The sequence below is a fragment of the Sitophilus oryzae genome, unplaced genomic scaffold (assembly GCF_002938485.1).
Source record: "Sitophilus oryzae breed Bouriz unplaced genomic scaffold, Soryzae_2.0 scaffold_1000_pilon_pilon, whole genome shotgun sequence".
Classification (NCBI taxonomy): Eukaryota; Metazoa; Arthropoda; class Insecta; order Coleoptera; family Curculionidae; genus Sitophilus; species Sitophilus oryzae.
In genome coordinates, this window is record NW_022145617.1 from 2,713,203 (window position 1) to 2,735,442 (window position 22,240).

Sequence of the window (22,240 nt, forward strand, 5' to 3'; positions counted from 1 at the left end):
ACTATTTAGCCAAAAAACCTACCTAAATACATTGCAAATATTATTTACCAATTCATTCGCTTTTACCAATACACCCGCGAAACTTGTGTACGTATATTTGGTCCACCCTGTAGGTTATTTGACTTGCAGTACTAATTATCGCCGATAATATGGTTAAGAGCGCTTGCACACACACCGGCAAAGTCGGTGCCGGTGTCGGCGCCGGCTTTGCACCCATTCCGACAGTTGTATTTAATTCTATTGTATTTACCGGTCCCCGACTATTTTACCGGATCGTAGTATATGTGAAGGAGCTAATTTATTTATATTGCAATCGATTTCAGATCAGCGCTCTAACGGGCATGCACATGGGCGCCGGAAGAATGAAATTTAGGGGGGGGGGCAAGGTAAAAATGAATAAAAAATTGAAACACATTTTTGGTAATTATTGGGAAAATTGGAAATCGTCCGATTTTCACCAAAATTGGTATACACCCTAATTTGAAGTCGTAGATTAACTTTTTTCTTGGCGGTCTCTTACCGTTTTTCAGAAAAACGGAAAATAATTTCAATATCGAATTTTTCTTAATTTCTCATATTTTTAAGGTTCTCTGGCACATATTTTGTTAGGTATTCAATAATCAATGATGTTTTTGCTATTTTCTGTTACTTTTTCAACCAATTCTATGCATAATAGAGGAAAATTTGCTAAAATAAATTTGTAAACAATCTGAAAATGTTAGGTTATAGCTTTGTTCGGGTTCTTGTTATTACCGATTCTGAACCGTCCTAGAACTCTGCAGCGCATGAGCAAATGAAATAATGTCTTCATATTTCCTTCTGCGCATACGCATCACAGTTCTAGGACGGTTAGAGAGTTAGAAACCCGAAGTAAGCTTATTTGTTTCTGGCATTTAAAGTAACGTTGCCAATGCTAAACCTAAATTTAGCGTGTTTTTTTCGCTCATTCTGGAATTACGAAAGGCGGTCGCCAGAAGAACGGCTCCTTCCCATAACTGCTATTTTACCAACGAGATCTGACCATTTATACCCATGAAGTTGCACGAAAGAATTTTGATTGCATTAGTTACAACTTCCATGCGGAGGGTGTTAATCTTTTGTTGTTATATTATATCAAAAAAAGATTAACCCCCTCCGCAAAGAAGTTAAAACCAATGCAATCAAAACTCTTCCACGTAACTTTGTGGATATAGGTGTATATTTAATTATTGTCGATCTCATAATAGGTAATTTATTTAATATCCCTATAATCACCCGAAAAAATAGAAGATATGGCAACGTTGTAAATTTTCAAATTTCTAAATTAGGTCTAGAATATATTTGTCTCTCTCATTACATAGGAGAGAGAAAGAAGGATATATCAAATGTCAAACTTCCATTTGGTCTCAATTTTCTTTGTTATTTTGTTAAGAAAAGTGTTTTTCAGTAAAATGTTGGACATTTTTCTATCCCCAATCAAGTGTGGCTTTTAGATAAACTATAATATAATGAAAATATAGTGAAATTATTACTTTATAGGACCGAAATAAAGAAAAATTCAATGTTGAAATAATTTTCCGTTTTTCTGAAAAACGGTAAGAGACTGCCAAGAAAAAATTAGATTCGTAATCTACCTCAAAATAGTGTGTATAATAATTTTGGTGAAAATCGGACGATTTCCAGTTTTCCCAATAATTACCACATTTTACAGGTAACACCTAAAAATTTCATAATAATGATTATTTTTTTACAGATGGATGTAAGAAGATAGCTTTTATTTTTACTGTTTCAGTGATCCAGGGGGGGGGGGAAATGCCCCCTCTTGCCCTCCCTGTCCGGCGCCCATGGGCATGCACTAACATACCGGGTGGTATAGCTGCGTTGGAAACATAGGAAATCCCATGCAAATTTTGAACTATTCAAATAATGGCAAATGACCCCCTTGCTGATTTACAGCAAAGTAGTAAATAGATTTTTTAAAGGTCGGCGTATGCTGAATACACGTGGCAATTTCGAACAATTTTGAACAAGCTGATTTTAAATAATTTAAGAAAAACTGCATCTACTGTGAAACTGAACAGGACAGCTCAAAATTTGCATGGGATTTCCTATGTCTCCAATGACGATGCATCACCCGGTATACAAAATCAAGGATGTTTGAATTTAGAAGATTTTAAATAAACGAATAATTTTAGCTATATCTGATGAAGACGCAGAGAAGGCGTTATGCAGTGGAGATGAGACTGTTGTGTGTAAAGTCAAAAAAATAGGTAAACGAATAAGCAAGATCTTGTGATTAGTTTCGATATAAAGGCCCCCATACACTTATTGAACCGTACAGTTAAAACCGGGCGGTTAGAAAGGATAATCCAAGCAACTTCCAGACACAAAGGACACAAAGTTGGTCAAAGATTGCCTAGAGAAGCTGGAAATTAGGCAAAGAAAATAGAGTCCTCCTTTCTCTGGGTGCCAGCCCACCAAGAGATAGAAGGTAATGAAAAAGCAAACAATCTAGCTAGAAAAGGAGAGAACACTCCATTAACTGGAAAAGAACCGTTCTGCTTCCCAAGTAGAAACCAACTTAAAGCGGAACTTAAGAACCTGGAAGGACCCCATCCGTAACCTGGAATGGAGGATTCCCATTCCAGAGACAAGGGTCTAAGACACTCGAAGAAATTTCTCAGGACTTGCTAACGAGAAACATCAAAGATTTTTCTTGATTTCAGTAAGAACAATCTTTGGATTTTCACGGGGTTTTAACAGGACACTGTCTCCTCAACGAATATCTTAGTAGATTGGAATATATTTTTGGAAAATGGGGAAACCCCAGAACACTTCATCACTGAGTGCGCCGAGACGACAACCATTCGTGCCATAAACTTTGGTACAACTCATGGTACAAAGAATACAAGGTATGATATTGCGCAGGTTGGTCGCTACGTCACAGGTGATAACAGGCGCTATTGGTCAGCACGCTCCGCGCGCCAGTTCAAATCGTCAAGGTATTGTTATAAACCTGTTTTTTTGTTTATATACCGTCATTCAATTATCGCTAAGCAAGTTACTGTGGAGCAGTGCATAAGGAGTCGGGCTAGGAAGCGAGAGACCAGAGTTCGAATCTCGGCCGGGACATAACTTTTTATTTATTTTTTTAAATACTGTTGTATTCTATAGTTTATTTTTGTACTATAAAAAAAAGAACTATTTATTCTGTTATTTTTTAATCTCCGGTATTAATATAAATTGATTGTTGGTACAATACCTCATTTAATATAAAATAATATTCTACTTTTTGAAATGTATCGGGTCCTAATTGTACCTAAAAGTAATATATTTTTAGTGATATACCATATTGTAAACTATTTAATATTTCAGTCACTTAAAAAGTTAATGGGCATTGAATAATTGCCTACCATTAAAGGAAATTTGAGCTATATAATTCTTGATGGGCATATTTTGGGTATGCAAATACTTCCTCTAAATTTTGGGTTTCGTTCAACCCATTTATTCTCAAAACCTGAAATATCTACATATAAAAAGAAGCACAGGTCACTAATTATAATAAACTTCACACTTGAAATTACTTCCACTAATTATAATAAACTTCACCCTTGGATTTACTTCTATCACAATTACAATACATTCATCTGCATTGACAATTTCTACTTTTCGATGGGAAACAATAAAATTCCAAACATTTTTTTAAATGATGTAACAATTCCTCTTGTGGTTACTTTTCGATAGATATCCTCATCTCTGTCCTATGTGAATTCAGAGGCAATGAACATGAAAATTATTTACCATAAACATCGCAAACTAAAAACCTAATAAACAATTTTATACCGAATATAGAAATAAATTTAGTATTCTTACCTATTATAGTCCAAATCCATGTTAATAGATAATTATTATTTTTAAATATATTTTTGGAACTGCTGGTTTTAGTAATTATTAAATTAAACGAACTAAAAAGTCTTAAAAATAAACAATTCTTAACCATAACCCCAAAAAATGCAGATCTCCTGTCAACTTTCTTTATTTTTCATTTATTCATTATTTTCCTAATGACGTCACAGGTGGTATGCGCGAACTGAACGAAATTGGAGCCGCTATCGATCATACCTTGTATTCTTTACCATGGGTACAACATTCTTTGGTACAACTGATATAGAAGATGGATAATTAACCTTTGTAAAACCGTCTCAGCTCTGAGGCTGTATGGTGAGTTATAACTCATGAAAAGGGGACACAATAGATCTATAAGGTCGCGGTGATTAACTTCCTCCCTCCCAACAATATACCATTTACACTGACGTTTTCAGCTGAACAGTCCTACCCGTTCGGTTAAAACCGTGCAAAATAATCGAAGTGTATGGGGGCCTTAAATGAATTTTGAACAATAAAAGAAATTTATGAATCTGGTATTTTGTTAAGGAACTGGAGAAAAATTGGTTTGTGGTATAGACCTATCTTCTGACGAATCGGGTGATAAAAATGATGATTGCACAGATGACGCGGATGTGGAGAGAATATTGAAATGCTCGATAGTTAGGGACTGCAATAACAAAGAAAAGTAAGTTGATTTAATATTTGACTTTTTTTTATCGTATGATATACAGGGAGGTTCGAACTGTGTTCCTGAAACTTCGACAGCCTATTCTGCAGATAAAAATAAGTAAAAAAGTTCGTATAAAGTTATGTCCTAAAATGGTTAGTTTCGGAGATACAGAGTGTAGAAATTTCATTTATATTTCGATTTTTTTCCAAATAATTTATTAAGTAACGTCAATATTTGGATGAAAATTGGTGTCTCAGAGTTTTTTGACATGATAAATTTGATTTTGATGTCAATATGACTCCTATTTGTAGAGGGCACCACCTGCATATTTTTTAATTGTTTTGAAAAGTAACAATTTTTCGTCCATACCTGTATACAGGGTGTTTCAAAACAAATGCGAAAAACTTCAGGGGGTGATTCCTTGTTCAAAATAAAGGGTAGTTTGCTTCATAAACGTTGGGTCAAAAGTCAACCATTAGGGAGATATCGCGGTACAAAGATGGCGGAAAAATAATGTTCTTATTTTTTATCTTGAAAACGAAAAGAGATAGACTAATGAAATTTTATGGAAGCATTACTGTTATGAAAACACACTTTTTGGTAATTTTTTCACTTTTTTAAAATGAGTGGAAGGGGTTGAAATAAACTATCCCTATCATTCTTGTTAACGAAATTTAAAGAAAAATCTTATCAAACACATGCAAAAAAATTAATTTGGATAGTTTAGTTTGTTTAGAAACTTTTTTATCTCTTGTATTTTTTTTTATAAAACTCACCGATTTGAAATTAAAAAATAAAATGTAAAGCATTACATGTCAGGACTAAAAATATTTTTAGATTAAGAATCTAGTGATAATAATGATAATAATAATCTAGATAATAACGTATTGCAGTAGGGTAATGTCAAATAAAACAATATTAGAAACATCCTAAAAAGTGACAGCGGCCGACTAGATTTTTTCCTAAAAAAATTACAGCTGCCCACTAGATTCTTTATCTAAAAATGTTTTTTGTCCTGACATGTAATGCTTTACATTTTATTTTTTAATTTCAAATCGGTGACTTTTATCAAAAAAACACAAGAGATAAAAACGTTTCTAAATAAACTAAACTATGAAAATTAATTTTTTTTGCATGCGTTTGATAAGATTTTTCTGTAAATTTCATTAACAAGAATGATAGGGGTACTTTATTTCAACCCCTTCCACTCATTTTAAAAAAGTAAAAAAAATACCAGAAAGTGCGTTTTCATAACAGTAATGCTTCCGTAAAATTTCATTAGTCTATCTCTTTTCGTTTTCAAGATAAAAAATAAAAACATTATTTTTCCGCCATCTTTGTACCGCGATATCTCCCTAATGGTTGACTTTTGACCCAACGTTTATAAAGTAAACTACCCTTTATTTTGAACAAGGAATCACACCCTGAAGTTTTTCGCATTTGTTTTGAAACACCCTGTATAACTACTGAGCGAAAAAATATACATTTCCCTGACTTTTTACGTAAAAAAGGTCTCTTGATAAAAATCGCTAGGAGTAACGGTCCTCGAGATATTTAGAATTGAGATTATCAACACCTGTCATCATTGGCATAAATTAAACATGTTGACTGAATAGTTATTAGACTGAAATCATAAATTTGAAATGTTTTTTACCAAGAGACATTTTTTACGTAAAAAATCACGGAAATGAATATTTTTTCACTCAGTATTTTTATACAAGTATGGACGAAAAGTTATTACTCTTCAAAATAGTTAAAACACAACATGTAGGTGGCGCCCCCTACAAATAGGAGACATATTGATATCAAAATCATATTTCTCATGTGAAAAAACTCCCAGACGCCAAATTTCATCCAAATATTGACGTTAGTTCAGAAATTATTTGGAAAAAATCGAAATAAAATTAAACTTCTACACTCTGTATCTCCAAAACTAATCATTTTAGGACATACATTTATACGATTTCTTTACTTATTTTTATCTGCAGAATATGCTGCCGAAGTTTCGGGACTACAGTTCGAACTACCCGGCATAAAAACGTGATCATAACCATCATCAACCATTAGTAAAGAATGTTGAAGGAAAGAATACAGGACAGTAACAATTCAGTTGTCTATCATTTTAATTCATGGGTAAATGTTTAGATTTGATTTCATAAAGAAGCCCTGGTACACAAACTATCAAACCTATCGTATCTACTACTGCGTTGTACTGCAGATTTTCTGCATACTATACTTCCGTACGATACTACCAGACTTAACTTTAAGTTAACAATGCCACTAACAAATATCCAACCATTGATCCAAACGGTGGAAATGATTTGTTGTTATACAACTTGTAGTACGATAAATCGTATTATGTGTGGCCCGTTTTTTTAGATTTAGAATTAAAATTATACATTATAATTTACGTAGTTCTAAAATCTGTGACATATTTAAGCATTCAAGTAAAATATCGAATTCCCTTGAATTTTCTGTTATTTTTTTTTTGAAAGTATAACCTTCGAACATATTTTTCAAAATATCTGTATTACTGTTGCATGGATTCAAACTAAAAAAATGTATATATAATTAGCTAAATATTACTACACCTTACTTAATTAGCCTAACCTTAAGTTTGAAAGGTTAAATGAATAAGTCAGAGAGAATACCAAAATTCAAGACAACTTATAAAATAATATTAAAACCATTTTTAATATAAGAACTTGTTAAACTGGTTCTTAAGAGTGGTTTGTATCATAATTTTAAATGGAATTCCAAAAAATATGAAAATTTATTCATTTAAATCTTTGAAAAATATGTAAAAATAGATTTTTTACATATACACATTGTCCCAAACTAAAAAAGCACTCTATAGGGATGTCTCGTAAACCAGAAGGGATAAAAAGATGATTAAATCAAACCAAACCAAACCAAACCTGCTACAAGGTGGTTGTTTCGAAATCTAAAAAAATCGATTATTTTCGAAGATATTTTTGGGAAAACCCGAATTTTCCCGATTGGCGTTTTTATTTTTTCCTGGCAAAATTTATAAGATATGACGTTAAAAATTTCACATTCCTTATGTTACTTTTCTTGCTCTACAAGATGACGTTATTAGATTTTGAATCTATGAGATACCATCATCAACTTTATTTTTTTAAATCCGAACCTGGATATTATTTTTTTTTAAAGAATATGTCATCTCATATGGAATGATGTAAAACACTTTCAAAAAATGATTAGATTTTAAATCATGAATTATTATTATGAAAATTAGATAGAATTTTTTGAGCAAAACTTGTATCATCAACATCATCATCATTTCCAGCTTATTCAACCATTTCCAATTATGGTGTAGCATCCCTCACATATTTAGATACTTTCTGTGTAATTGGGCCCATTGTTGTCTATAGTGGGGGTCCAAGTTATCAATTATATATAGTTGACCTAGTTGCCTAATTATTTTTTATCACAATTTAATATTTTATATAGTCTGTAAAACGAATAACTTTGAATTTGACAGATCCCGCGGGCTTTTCTAGTGTTAATTTTATTAGGTTATTAACTTGCGGCCATGCTGACGCAATGCCGTCTCTAATAGAATAGCCTCAGAGCGAGATTTATGACGTCATGCTAGTTAGATACTACGGATTAATAAGTCTGTTGTAGAATACATGGAAAACATAATTATTCCTCGTATTTTTGGTTTATATATATATATATATATATATATATATATATATATATATATATATATATATATATATATATATATATATATATATATATATATATTATATATATATTATATACGTTCTACTGTCTGTCTCTCCATACACCGTCTTCCGAGAGATCTTTCCTCCATAAACGTGTCAATCCCTCCTGCCAACTTCTTCTCGGTCTACCCGGTTTTCTTCTTCCTGCAGGTTTCCAGTTTATAATTTGCTTAGGGATTCTTATTTCTGCCATTCTTTGGACATGCCCGTACCATATGAGTTGACTGTTCTTTATGTCGTCCTCTATCGTATGTTTAACTTCCATAATCTCTCTTATGCGTTCATTAGTTATTCGCTCGAGTCTTGATTTGCCTGCTGATCTTCTCCAAAAATCCATCTCTGTAGCTTCCAGCATTCGTTTTGTTGTTTCCTTAATTGGCCAGACTTCACAGCTGAACGTGGTTATACTCTTTATGATGGTATTGTATATTAAAGTTTTGTTCTTGTTGTTTATGCTTCTGTCCCACAGTATTCCATTCAATACCGTGATAGTATTCCTTCCAAGTTGGTTTCGTTCTTTAATTGCTGTATCCAACAGTCCATCATTTGTGATTTGCATACCCAAATATTTGTATTTTGTGCAGCACTAAATTTTCTTCCCTTCTTCTAGCATTAGATCTTGTTGTTCTCCTCCGATACACATATATTCTGTTTTGTTAGTATTGATCTCGAGTCCCCATTTCTGATATTCTTCTATAAGCTTACATGTCATCGTAATCTTGTGCTATGATCACCTGATCTTCCGCGAAGCAAAGTGTGTAGAGCATGTTATCCCCAATGGGTACTCCCATATTTCTACATTTTTGCTTCCAACCTTTGAGAACTTGTTCGAGATATATCTTGAACAGTGTTGGTGAAATACAGCACCCTTGTTTCAGACCTTTGGTTCCATTATATCCTGTTGTTAACTTTTTGCCGACTTTTATTCTAGTTTTTGTTTGTTTATATAATGATTTTACTGCTTTTATTAGCTCTACATTTATATTGGTTTTTTCCATAGCTTCCCAAAGTCTCACAAGGGGAACGCTGTCGTATGCCTTCTGCAGGTCCACGAACACAAGATGTAGCTCTTGGTTTATATTGCTCTTTTTACTTATTACTTGAGTGACTGTAAATAAGTGGTCCACCGTCGATCTTCCGGCTCTAAATCCTGCTTGTTCTTTGGCTTCTATTTCTTGGTATTCGTTTTCGATCCTATTTCTCAAAATTTTCCTTATATTCTACTCACGGTGGCTGTTACTGATATTCCCCTGTAGTTTACGATCTCCCTTTTGGTATATAGTTGAGAGGTAAGCCTCATTCCATTCTTGTGGTACATCCGTTCCGTTTATGCAGTCCTGGAATATTTTACTTTAGTGTTCGTACAGTTTTTTCGGTCCTGATTTAATTAACTCTGCCGGTATATTTCCCGGTCCGGGTGCTTTACGATTTTTTAGTGAGGTACATGCCTTAATTACTTCGTCCATTGATATTCTAATCGGGGATCCTATTGTTCTTATATTTGTCGTCACGTCAGGGCAGTCCATAAATTCGACTCTATTTTCCGTCATAAGATTTTCCATGTATTCTTCCCATTTTTGTGACATAAATCAAATCTTTCGACTTTTTTATGGGAGAAATTAGACCTTATATATAAGAGAAGAACCATTGGGACAAGAGAAGAATTACAGAAGGCTATTCAGCAAGCAAGCTTTTGGACTTATAATAATAATAATAAACCAGTTCGCCTAATAAATCGTTGTAACTCTGTGCGCAACTCATAACTTTATATCGTTGGAAAGGGTTAAACGCCAGCATTTTTTAAGTTACTAGCCAACTATGATTTCCATTTAAAATATTATATTTTGTATTATTTCGGACAAAAAGAGCAACTCTAGAAAAAAACTGACTACGCCACTGGATTGTGCTTAAAAAAGTGGTTTGAGAACGTTTTTTCAGAATTTTTATTATTCCGCGAAATACAAAAGTTATGGACAATTTTCGAAATGGTAAAAAATTCAAAAAGACCCCGTATCTCAGTTGGCAGTGACAATATCAACAGGCGGTTTACGCCATTAAACGTGTCTCAGAAATCGAGCCCATGACATCTATGTCGGTTTTGCTTTATCTTGTCAGGAAATAGGTTTTCTCTGTTAAAACCTTTGAATAAGAAGACTAAGGAAGGAGCATATCAAAAATCTTAGTTACACCGCGATGGGCCTCAAATATGGCCGACTTAAATTCCGGTTTATCAGTGTCGTTCTAATTTTATTTAAAAAATGTAAAACTATGATGTAGGGTAGACGTGGGGTAGACTCAATAATTTGTTGTTTTATTTTACGTTGTGAATAAATGTTGGTAGTTATTAAAATTGTTATAAAAATATGTAATTCTAATAAAAATAGATAAGTTAAAATAAGTATTTATTAACACAAACATCCGATACGCTACTGAAGCAGGTAAGTCAAATTAACGTATCTAAATTCTTTGACATCTAATCTTTGACAAGTAATAATTAAAAGCTAAAATGCAAGAAAAATATATAATTTAGTTAATTTAAGTGAATTTCATAAATGATCGGTTTACTACACGTATGTATTTTATATAGTCACATACTAGCGAAAAGTTGTTCCATTATTTCACTCAATTTTTGCCGAGATCTACCGCACGCTACACAACCAACTATTTTAGAGTATTTTTCGATAAATCGCGATAGTGTCACTGTTAATTTAAGTTCTGCCACAATTTCCATCTAGATTTACTACCTTTATACAACTATCAGTAGTAGAATAAATAATAAATAACATAAAATAAGCTCCGTAAAGACTGACAAATCCACAAAATTTCAAATCAAATTCAAATGTGTCAAATGAATCGTCAAACAGAACTGTCAAGGATCCCCACCCTAGAGTGCTTTTGTGGTGCTTTTTCCGCCCACCATGCAGAATACATGGATAGCATTATGCTCCTTCCTTAGTCTTCTTATTCAAAGGTTAAAACAGACCAATTTCGACCACCCTGTATAATAATGTGTATTGTATTCTGTTGTTTATTATTTTTGTGAAAATTTGTATATTTATGCTTATATATTTTTAGTATACTTTTATTTATTTTTTTTAGATTTATATGCACAGAAGTTATCCCAGAGGGAAAAAGGAAGACAGAGGAGGTCTTAGATAGTTGTCGCCCGGAGTCTACAAAGAACAGGAAAATAAAAGTTACATCAAAAAAGCTGATCTGTCGCAAAACTCCTTCTTGTGAGGGTAAGTACTATTTGTATATTTCTATGAATAAAAAAAAACTAAGAAAAATGTGTGCTCCGCTGTTTCAGAATCTTTTCGCAGAGTCTGCAACAAAGACTTCCTCGATACAGGTTGAGCTTGTTCGGGTACCACTCGACAGCCATATGTCCTGTTAAAAGACCTGTTTAATCCGCACTTTATTCTCTGTTTATTATTTACATTAGCAGTTCCTTTGTGGTTTGTTAGCAGTTCCTTGCTATGCCTGTGCCGCTGTCTATTTCTCCAGTGACAACTCTGCTTTTTGCTGGTCGTATTAAATTGATTATAATGATTTAATTGCTCAACTTAAGTTTTTTTAATATGTTCCTTCCTTAATATTTTTATTCAAAAATAGGCGTTCCCTCCCTGTCTACGGAATATTGAGACACCCTCTATAAAAGAACGCTTATTAAAACTATAAGCGATACCAATTAAACTTTTAGTTACGTAATTGAGGGCGCGATTTTTAAATTCATTGTTGCCAACCATGGACATATTCGGCGCCAGGCTGACTAACTGGAATTTAAATTTCCCACTGGGGATTCAGGTGGCAGCTCTGCTGTAAAAAATGTCAAGTTGCCACATTTATTTATTTATTTCCTCACATTGTCGTTCGTTTTGACACTTTAATTTTGTATCACGAGTTTTTGGTTTATATGAATTGTGTTATGATAATTTGAGTTTAAAAAGTTTTACTAGCAGACCTTGCAGTCGAACATTGTTCTTTTTAGAACCGCTTTTAGTGCAAAGTGTACAAGATAGCTTTATAGCCATTGTAAAAAACTTATCGCAACGTTTATTAGAATATTTTGAACGGGAAAGTGGTAGTAACAGCTTCTTATGTCCCTTAAGTGCTGTTAGGAGATGAGTTAGGTAGTTTAGTTGAGTTTATGTAAATAATAACTGTTTATATGGTATATTTATAATGAATATATTTTTGTTTCCTAAAATATTTTGATTAAAAGAAAGAATATGTAAAAGTGATCAAGGCTGTGCCGGTCAAGCTTAATCACGTTACTAAAAGTTTATTTGGTATGAAGTATACCGGGTGCATCTCAAAAGTAGCTCACCCCTATAACTTTTTTATTTTTTCAGATAAAAAAACGAAATTTGGTTTCATATGCCCACTTGCACCGTTTGTATAAACTTTGTTTAAAGGCTATAAACAGTGATTAACTATGATATTTTATTATAGTTAATCACTGTTTAGCCTTTAAACAAAGTTTATAGAAACGGTGCAAGAGGGCATTAGTACATGACATAAATTAGGATTGATTAGTGTATTCAATTGTTTTTGGTCACTTCCTGTTTCACTGGAAATGACTACAACTGTTGATTTTTAAATGGCACCCTAGGTATTTTTTTACTTTATTCGATAGAAAATGACATTCTGGATAGAATGACATATCATATATCAACTTTTGACATTCTCGCTTAATAAAAAATTGTATTTTAAAATTCAATCTAGAGTGCCGTGGCTATGTTAAAAACACTAATTCTTCATCAAGGAGCCTTGGAAAAATAGATTTGATCGTCTAAAGTTTTTAGTGTCTTGTCCTGGCCAGTTAGAAAATGCTCAAATCGTATTTTTAATCATATCTCAATTTTTTCTAAAATGGAACGAGGGTGGCTCATTAGCATATTTGAAAAGGCATTTTTTACGAATAATTTGATACCATACACTTGGTATTTCGAGTCAAATTTTCGTTACAAACCGCAAATTATAATTTCAAATAAACCATATGCGAAAATGTCAAAAGTTGACATATGATATGTCATTCTACTCAGAGTGACATTTTCTATCGAATAAAGTAAAAAAATACCGGGGGAGTCATTTAAAAATCAAAAGTTGTAGTCTTTTCCAGTGAAACCGGAAGTGACCGAAAACAATTGAATACGTCAATCAATCCCAATTTATGTCATAGACTAACATCCCAAATCGCGAAATTTTTTTAGCGCATTCACCATTTTTTCAACATTTTTGAAAATATTATTTGAAAAATTTTTGCTGCGTTCACCATTTTGTCAACATTTTTTTTTGATATTATTTATTTTTCATTGCAGTGAAAATATAATTAAATTTAAATTAAATATAATAAACATTATGTATATACAGTGTCCACCATAAAGTTGGATCTATATGGACGTTTTTTTTATATTAGAGTTTTAAAAAAACTTTTTGTGACAATCACTTCTGCTTTGAAAACAACTTAAAATGCACAAAGTGAAAGTTGACAGCTAACATCAAATACAAAATATTTAAAAGAAATTTTTATAAATTGGTTAAATTATTATTATTTTAAAATAGGTTACTAACAAAATTATGTTTCAACTTTGACTTGATGCATTTTAAGTTGTTTTTAAAGCATAATTGATTGCCACAAAAATTTTTTTTATCTCTAATACCAAAAAAGACGTCCATATGGATCGAACTTTATGGCGAACACTGTAATTATTATTGAATGGCTCCCCCAAAAAACGTGGTAACCGACATTTTTTCAAAAATAGAGATTTCAGTGAAATAAGGTTGTAATTTTCATATCAGTATGACGTTTTTTCCTCGGTTTTTTCACTGAAATTTCGATATTGAAAAAATTGTTGGTTATAACCGAGGAGCCATTCAAATATTATTCAATTGACCTATTATGCAGAGGTCCGCCCGGAAAAAAATAAATAACTTTAAATAAAAAATTACCATTTTATTATTTAGATACATGTAAATATATTAAACTAAATTAATATTTTAAGCAGTAAAGTTTTTTCTTTATTTTGAGTATTTTTTCGGTAAAGTGCCCCTTCAGCTACTGCACCTGACGAGCCGCCACTGTCATAAAAACATATCATCAATGGGCTCTTTCACTATATTTTGGAATTAGCATAATTGAATAAAGCAATTAATTCTAGAATTTTCTGCTATCTCACTTTTGAAAAATTTGAAGTCGTTCTTAAGAAAATAAATAAAAACAAAAAAGCCCAGAATAAAAATCCGCACTTTATTTTTAATACGTCACACCTGGCATGTTGAAAAACGGCAACTCGGCTGCGGCCTGACCCACCACCACCTCCATACAAGGCCATTCAACCTTTTCCAATATGGCGGAGGTAGAAGTGCTTTATTTGGTGCGTATTTTAAAACCTGTTTTATTTCCAAATAGACATTTTTCACACAAATGTCGGGTTAGATTACGTAATATTTCACTAATTTTTTAATATACAGGGAGTCTAAAGTTCTCCACATAAGTATGAAATTTTTTGTATTATTACTTTTATGAAAACATCAGTTAGTTACTTTTTATAAAAAGGTCTGCTTTCTCAGAAAATAGGTAGTGTTAAAATATTCAAACTTGAGGTAGTATATATAGGGTGTTCAAAATCATCGGAAAAAGAAATAACCAGAAATATATGACAGAAAATGGCAATATAAACTAAATATTCAATTGCAAACACTTATCTACCATAGTTTAGAATTTACTGAACGTTTGTTAAATATATACTATTATGGACAGTATAGGAAGTTACTTGTCTTAGTAAAAGCTTTGGTAAATGCTCTTGGATTTATAAACTACCCTGGCTTGGGTCAAAAAATATGGAATCTTTTTTCTATGTTTTGCAGCATTACACAAATGGGAATAAATTTAAACTATAATAGGTGAGGATAAATAAAAAATATAATATGTGTTTCAAGATTTTATATAGGATAAAAAACTAAATACCTTTTTGGGGGTTCGTAAGTAAAACTTACGCCTTAGCTTAGTTTTCTTTACTCTTTCTCTTTACATAGGACATTGTCTTTGTGGTAAACACTTCATTCCTTTTTTTGCATAGTTCTTCAATAAAATATTGGATATTCTGAACAAGATGGATTTAATAAATTCTGATATATGTGAGGGGCAATTGTGACCTAAAAAATGACTTACATCCAGGCCATTTATATTTTCAAATGTCAATGTTGTCAATATCTTTCTGTGATCTTTTTGATGTAAAAAGCTTGATTCTTCTTCCAATATTTTACTTATATATAGTGAGGTAAGTGTAAGCAGTAGCCATAACTACATCCTCACTAGGGTAACAGAGGCTTTGGCCTTTGGCCTTTTTCAGGCATATTTAATGCACTTCTTACCCGAGAACTACTAGTAGGAGTGAAATTATCTCTTTTAATAGCTGTCAACCATTTTTTACGAAGCTCGTCATTTTTGGGGAATATAAAAGCAGAAACCTTGGGACCCCCTCTATAATTCCCGTGACAATTTGGAACAGAGCATGTAAAAGGCATGCTACAATAAAATGTTAATACCTACCCTTTAATACCTATCTTTTGATTATTGTAAGTAACCATTATAAAGTACTATGCAGACTGGCGGCGAAGGATTTTTACTCATTTAGGTGTAATATCTTGATAAATACTTCCAGAGTTCTTACCTTAAAATAATTAATAATAGAGGAGTGCGACAAGCACAAAAGTTTGAAGTTCCCTATGTGGAATGTCTCGTTTGGATTTTTATTACACTGTTATTTTATCACAATTTTCTGATCACACCATGCACTGAACACTAAGAACTAAACAAACGTGTTGCAGAAGCACAACAAACTAGAGATAATTAATTATTTCTGGTATGTAATCGGAACTAGAAACCACTACCGGCTTTTCAGGTTAAAGGTAAACAATTTAATAATGCGCTGCCTTTGCCGTCATATTTGCCTTGCCCATATTATGTTGATTGGCCTTGAGTTGAGGTGGTGCTGGTCAAATCAAATCGCAATATTGCCAGTTGTTGGCTGGCGCACGAGCACGGTTCTGCAATGTGATTGGGCGTATTTTTCATACGTCATCAATTGGCACTTTAAAATTATTTCAAATTAAAGCAATTTTGAGGGCCTATAAAAAAATTATTCAATGTCATGGAACTATTTTTTTTGGATAAATATACTGAAAATAGTCTTCTATTTCAGATTTTGTCCTTGAATTGGGTATTTTATTTTTTGTGAAAGTGCCTATTGCGGTATTTTATTAACTCTAGAGACTTTACAGTAGTTATTAATGTTATTATTAAACTTTAAAAAAGTTCGAAGTAGTAGTAATTGTTTATTTTCATAAATTTAGATGGGGAAGAACCCGGAGTGGTCTGCAAACTATTGACAGTCGAAGAAATCAAACTACCGAATAAACAAAACCCAGTCAAACAGAACAAACCAACAATGAATAATAGCTCAAAAAATATTAAAAGTCTAAAGAGCTATAAAGACCTATTGAGGAGATGTCGAAGTAAATCCAGTGACCGTTCGAAAAATGAAGGGAAAAAACGGCAACCCTGTATAAGGAAGGGCGACGAACAGAAGAACGAGACTAAACATAAAGAAGAAAGTGAAGATAAAGAGTGTTAGGTACAATGCAAGAAGGGGGTAAGGTTAAACATACATGTTCAAAATTAAAAGTGTACAAACTGTAGAAAAACAGTAAAAGTAAATAAAATACATAAAATGTGTAATATATTTTTTGTTGTGTTTATTTAAAAAAGTGTGTACTTCCTATAACCCATATCCTGTCAAGTTCATGTCCAGCACAGTCATATAACGGGGTAGCTGATGTGTATGGGAACGGTCGATTAATAGGTAAAATATACAAGGTACCGCAAAAAGTTAAATACAAAAGTTATAGGGTTTTTAACTGTTTAGTGGCTAGTAGTAAATTTAAGTATACGGCATCAGTATCCATCCAAAGAATGGCATCCTCAAGTGAAACCGAACACATCGAACTTAATTAGATCGAATTGTTTCAGTGATATTTTCAAAAGTCAATAACTCGGAAACGGTTCGTTCGAGGTGCATTCTGTGTATTTCGATTTTTGCTTAGAATTAAAGAATGAACTGAAATATGCAAATTGTTGCATTTGAGACTGTTAGTTGATTTTTTTAAATGGAAAACCCCTGTATATACAGGGGGGTTCCAAACCAAACCATTTAAAAAAATTAACTCTGATGTGCCACGACTGACCGACCCTGTGTACTTAAATTTATTACTCGGTAATAGAAAGACATCATATAGACTTAAGCGGGGTTTCCACATGCAAGGATTACTGGCGCCAGTGTTCGCCAGTTTATTGGCGCCACAATTAAATGGCGCCATTACCCGTTTCCACAGGTCTATAGTAAATAATAGATTTTAACACCTTGTTATGCTCTAGGGGTGTAAGCATTCCTAATACTTCGAATTTTGGCCTTTGCGGAATTTACATCAAAGTTACTAAGAGAGTCAGACATGACACCAACAATTCTTCATAAGGCTTCATTCCTTTTATTTCGGTCCTTATAATAATCACTTATTTTATTGTTCCATAAGCAAGGATGTTGTTCGTAGGCTTCCAAGAACTTTATTATTAATACAGTAGACCACTTTTTTGAAACAAACGACATTTTTGGAGATGGAGACGCTGGAGATGCTCGCTGTATTCTTTACACACAAAACTGGCGTCAAAAAGTACAGGAGCGTTGAACTTTACTGGTACATGAGTTAGTGGCGCCACTAAACTTGCGCCAGTCGATTTTACAGGTTTTCACATACAATAAAATTGGCACCAGTTGAATGGCGCCTGTAATTCTTGCATGTGGAAACCCCGCTTTAGATTTAAAAAATGCTCTCATCATAGATAAAGGAAACTAATAATTGTTTTGGGGTGCACACTTTGTACGAGATCTGGCGCTGCTATAGCGGTTGCTAAGAACAACCGTAAACATGAACAGAAATAATTTTCTCTTACCAAAGTCAGAATCTTAAAAAACTATCAAATCTCTCAAAATCTAAACCGGCCTCATTGAAAAAATAGCGAAAAGTGTTTAAAGCGTCCATTCTCAAAGTAAATATTGCTATCTTGTGAGTTTAATTTAAATTTTATTTACTCAAACCCGTGATAATTGTGAAAAAGTGGCATTAAAAATTTAAAAAACTGTGTGAACTGTGAACTGCAAAAACCATCGTGGATCGTGGCATAACGTCGGTTTCCAATGTTTCATAGGTATTTCATACATGTCCTTATATAAAATAAAGTTTCTTGTATGCAACACACTGTATTTTATTTAAAAAATTAAAAGAAAATAATAAATTTGCATAAATAATATTTAGCGACATAATTCCAGAAAAAACCGAACCGCTCCGAAATTATCAAAAGCTTTGGAGAGCGACCGTTGTAAAAAAAGCGCCAAATAGTACTTTACACATTGCCCTTGTGGGCACTTTCCAATCTAAACTTGTTTCCTTCTTCTGTGACTCATAGAGTACTAGAAAGAAGGAGGATTATTTTTTTGTTTTATTTTACTTACCCCATATCAATCAAATTTTTCATCTTGGGCTCCATGGGATCTCTGTTTGAGAAGATATTAGGATGTATTGCTCTGATGGTAAACCATGTTTCTATGGCGCTTTTGGTCCTTTCGTGGACGTAGTGGCAGGCGTGAAGAAACAGATAGATAAATTCTTCGTGAACTTCAGGTAGATGAGGCTGTGTCATCATCCTAAAACAAAAAATAAAGTTGCTTTAAACAGGTATACCGTGTGGTGAAAATTTTGAAAAAATCAAATATTATCTCCCCAAATAATTGTATACAAAAGGTGTATTAGACTTTTTTGAAGAGGCGTTAAAGTTGTACTTATGTCTAGAATTTCGTTTTATTTGTAATAAGAATCTAAAAGTTATTTGAAAAAATCTACCTTCAAATTACTAAAAAATTATAATACGGCCCAGAGAAAGCTACAATTAAAATACCAGCAAAATCTGATTGTGCCATTGTTAAATTCGATGTCACATTTTGTTTACAAAAATTTAAGGTAGCAAATAGAGTAATTTTGTATAAAATAATTATGATTTTCGCAACTTCTGAAAAAGTTACGGTGGTTAAACGGCATTTTGCTGGAAATAGTATTCCCGCTGTGTTAAATTTGTTCGCAGCTCAGTCTCCGGAAATTCTATACCGAATAAGTCAACAGTTTGAAACTAAAGGTACTAAGGTATTGGAAGATATACGTGCAAGTGTGAAGATAAAAATAATTGAACAGGAAGAAAACAATAATAACTTGAATATTCTTCATGTTGAAGAAAAGAAAAACATTGACTCCCGTCTATTGGGGATACAGTAAGAAAAGACTACAGGATCTTTCGTCGAACGACTTCTTCCTGTGAAGATCACTTAAAAACCGTCTTTATGGGCATATTAAATACAGAAATTTAGATAAACTGAAAACGACATCTCTGTGGAATGCTAAAGGTTCTCCCCTTAAAGTTTTGTATTGTGAGGCGTGAATTTTACTATCAATTAGGATATTGTTTGACTGTGAATGGAGAATTTTGTAAACATTTGATTGACTAGTGTGGTTTAATAAAGTTCCTTTAGTTACAAATATTTCTATTATTTGTTAAATTATTATTGTGGATGTGTGTGGTATGAGCGAGGCCTGCGAGTGATCGAGTAATGAACAGCAATCAAGTTATATTTCGCGAATACTATTCTCAGTTCAACTAATTCTTTTCTAGATTATTACTCCAATTTAAAAAAAATTAACCCCCTTTCCAAACCATATAAATTCTTGTATAATTTGACAACGACGAAATTATATTTTTGCTTGTATTTTAATTGTAGATTTCTCTGGGCAGTATTATAAATTTTTAGTAATTTTAGTAAATTCTAGACGAAAGTACAACTTTAATGCCTCTTCGACAAAAAAAGTCCAATACAATTTTTGCATAAAATCCTTTGGTGTTAAGATAATTATAAGACTATTTTTCTAAAGCCTGACATCCCTGTATCTTTAAAAACACCATGTGTAAATAAGTAATTAATATTTTATCATACACGCAAAGTAATAAGGTGCAACAGCGCTAGTTAAAAGTCCATTAGCTTTTTAAGTTAATATTGAAAATGATAGGATATTTATTTTCAAGGCTTACCAACATCTTTTTAATATCTACTTCGAATTCTCGTATAGAGATATACCTAGACGTTTATTTTGAAAATTTTATACCGCCAGGTGTCGTATTCCTTACGAAATAGCAAAATATCTCTAGCTAAAGATTATGTGACAATCAAAGTGACAATAATAATTGTCTGATATTTTAATTCAACATTAAATCATTTTTTCCTGTAATTATCTCTGTCAAAAACCTTAATGGACAGATTATATCTAGACAATACATATAGGGTTATTCAATGATAGCATAACAAATATTATATCTTCCATTATTTTCAGTGTTTTGTTATTTATTGGAATATCTTTTCTGACTACTAGTTCGTTGTACATTACTTTACTTTTTTCTAAATTCATTTTGAGACCCACTTTATTGCTGGCTTTATTTAATTTTTGTTAATTTGTGCTTGTAGTTCTTCAGGACTATTGGCAATTAAGACTATGTCACAAATTACCTATAACAGATGCGAAAGAAAGCGACTGCATCGGAAACCGTTCGGCAAACCCGACACGCCTATTGAGTGGTGTAAATACACCAGTCGTTTAGTCCGGAAACCTATGCTGTGTCGTATTCGCTTGCTGGAATGACATAGTGCGTGGTTATATGTTTCTTTTTAAAAACGCGTGTAGGATTTTTGTTGAACTTTTGAACTGTTATTTCTAAGTTTTGGTAATTTGTATATCTTATTTAAAATTGGATGCAAATGTGTTTATTTATAAGGAAAAAAAAGATATTTATAGTATAAAAAATTAATTTATTTAACAAAATTTAATGAAAAATGTGACAAAATACTTACCTTTGTATTGGTTCTATCGGACTTTTTTCGACTATATAAATCTTTATTTGTAAACATCAAATATTTTCAATCTAATAAATCATTTAATGATGTAAATAAGAGGAAATTTCTCACATGGGTGGTGTCAAATTTTATAGTTTTCATTATATCAAACAGCCTCTGAGAAATGTTTTCAACTCAAAATGCCTTTAATTATGTTTGACTACAACATTAAAAAGGGTCTTCAAATACATCAATGTGATATTTGTCTAAAATTGCCAAAGAATCCGAATCTCTGGATAACTCTCGAAATTATTTACCCATTTAAAAGCCTTTTGATCAAGAAAGTGGAAAAATTTGTTCATTTTTATTTACAGGCTGGAAAAAATTATTTATATTAAATTTTGATGAGTTTTGCACTGAAGTTAAAATATTCAGAGGCTGTTTGATATAATGAAAACTATAGAATTTACCACCCATGTGAGAAATTTCCTCTTATTTACATCATTAAATTATTTATTAGATTGAAAATATTTTATGCATTAAAGTTTACAAAAAAATAAAGATTTATATAGTCGAAAAAAAGTCCGATAGAACCAATAGAAATGTAACTATTTTGTCACATCTTTTAATTAAATTTTGTTAAATAAATTAAGTTTTTTTATACTATAAAATATCTTTTTTTTTTTCCTAATCTCCTACGAGCTGATATAATATGACGAGCAATATATTAAATTAATGTGAGATTATACAGAAAGTCCACAGACTTCGAGACATAGGAAAATCAAGTCCATTTAGCGTGTCCAGAATTTTTGACAAGTTTTCAGAAATGACAGTTTTGTTTAGACTGACGTTTAATTTCACCTGACTTCTCGGTGAATGATTTCTTTTTATGGGGGTACATAAAATCTAAAATTTACGGCCATGAAGAAATTCAAAACTTGGAGCAGTTAAGG

General features: G+C 32.3%; 2 protein-coding genes across 4 annotated transcripts in view; one reads left to right on the top strand and one right to left on the bottom strand.

The window, feature by feature from the left end:
• LOC115882672 (titin homolog) overlaps positions 1 to 17,047 on the top strand; it is a 41,626-nt gene extending 24,579 nt beyond the window's left edge. For all 3 annotated transcript variants that reach the window (XM_030900906.1, XM_030901051.1, XM_030900983.1), the window contains 4 exons: positions 2,175 to 2,249; positions 4,414 to 4,552; positions 11,395 to 11,537; positions 16,657 to 17,047. In XM_030900906.1, the coding sequence (XP_030756766.1) occupies positions 2,175 to 2,249; positions 4,414 to 4,552; positions 11,395 to 11,537; positions 16,657 to 16,937 (638 nt within the window). In that variant the 3' untranslated portion in view covers positions 16,938 to 17,047. The remainder of the gene's footprint in view (positions 1 to 2,174; positions 2,250 to 4,413; positions 4,553 to 11,394; positions 11,538 to 16,656) is intronic.
• Positions 1 to 22,240, bottom strand: part of LOC115882942 (retinaldehyde-binding protein 1-like) — an 81,696-nt gene that overhangs the window by 44,349 nt on the left and 15,107 nt on the right. Inside the window, exon 2 of the mRNA XM_030901241.1 lies at positions 18,870 to 19,061. Coding sequence (XP_030757101.1) covers positions 18,870 to 19,061 — 192 coding nt within the window. The remainder of the gene's footprint in view (positions 1 to 18,869; positions 19,062 to 22,240) is intronic.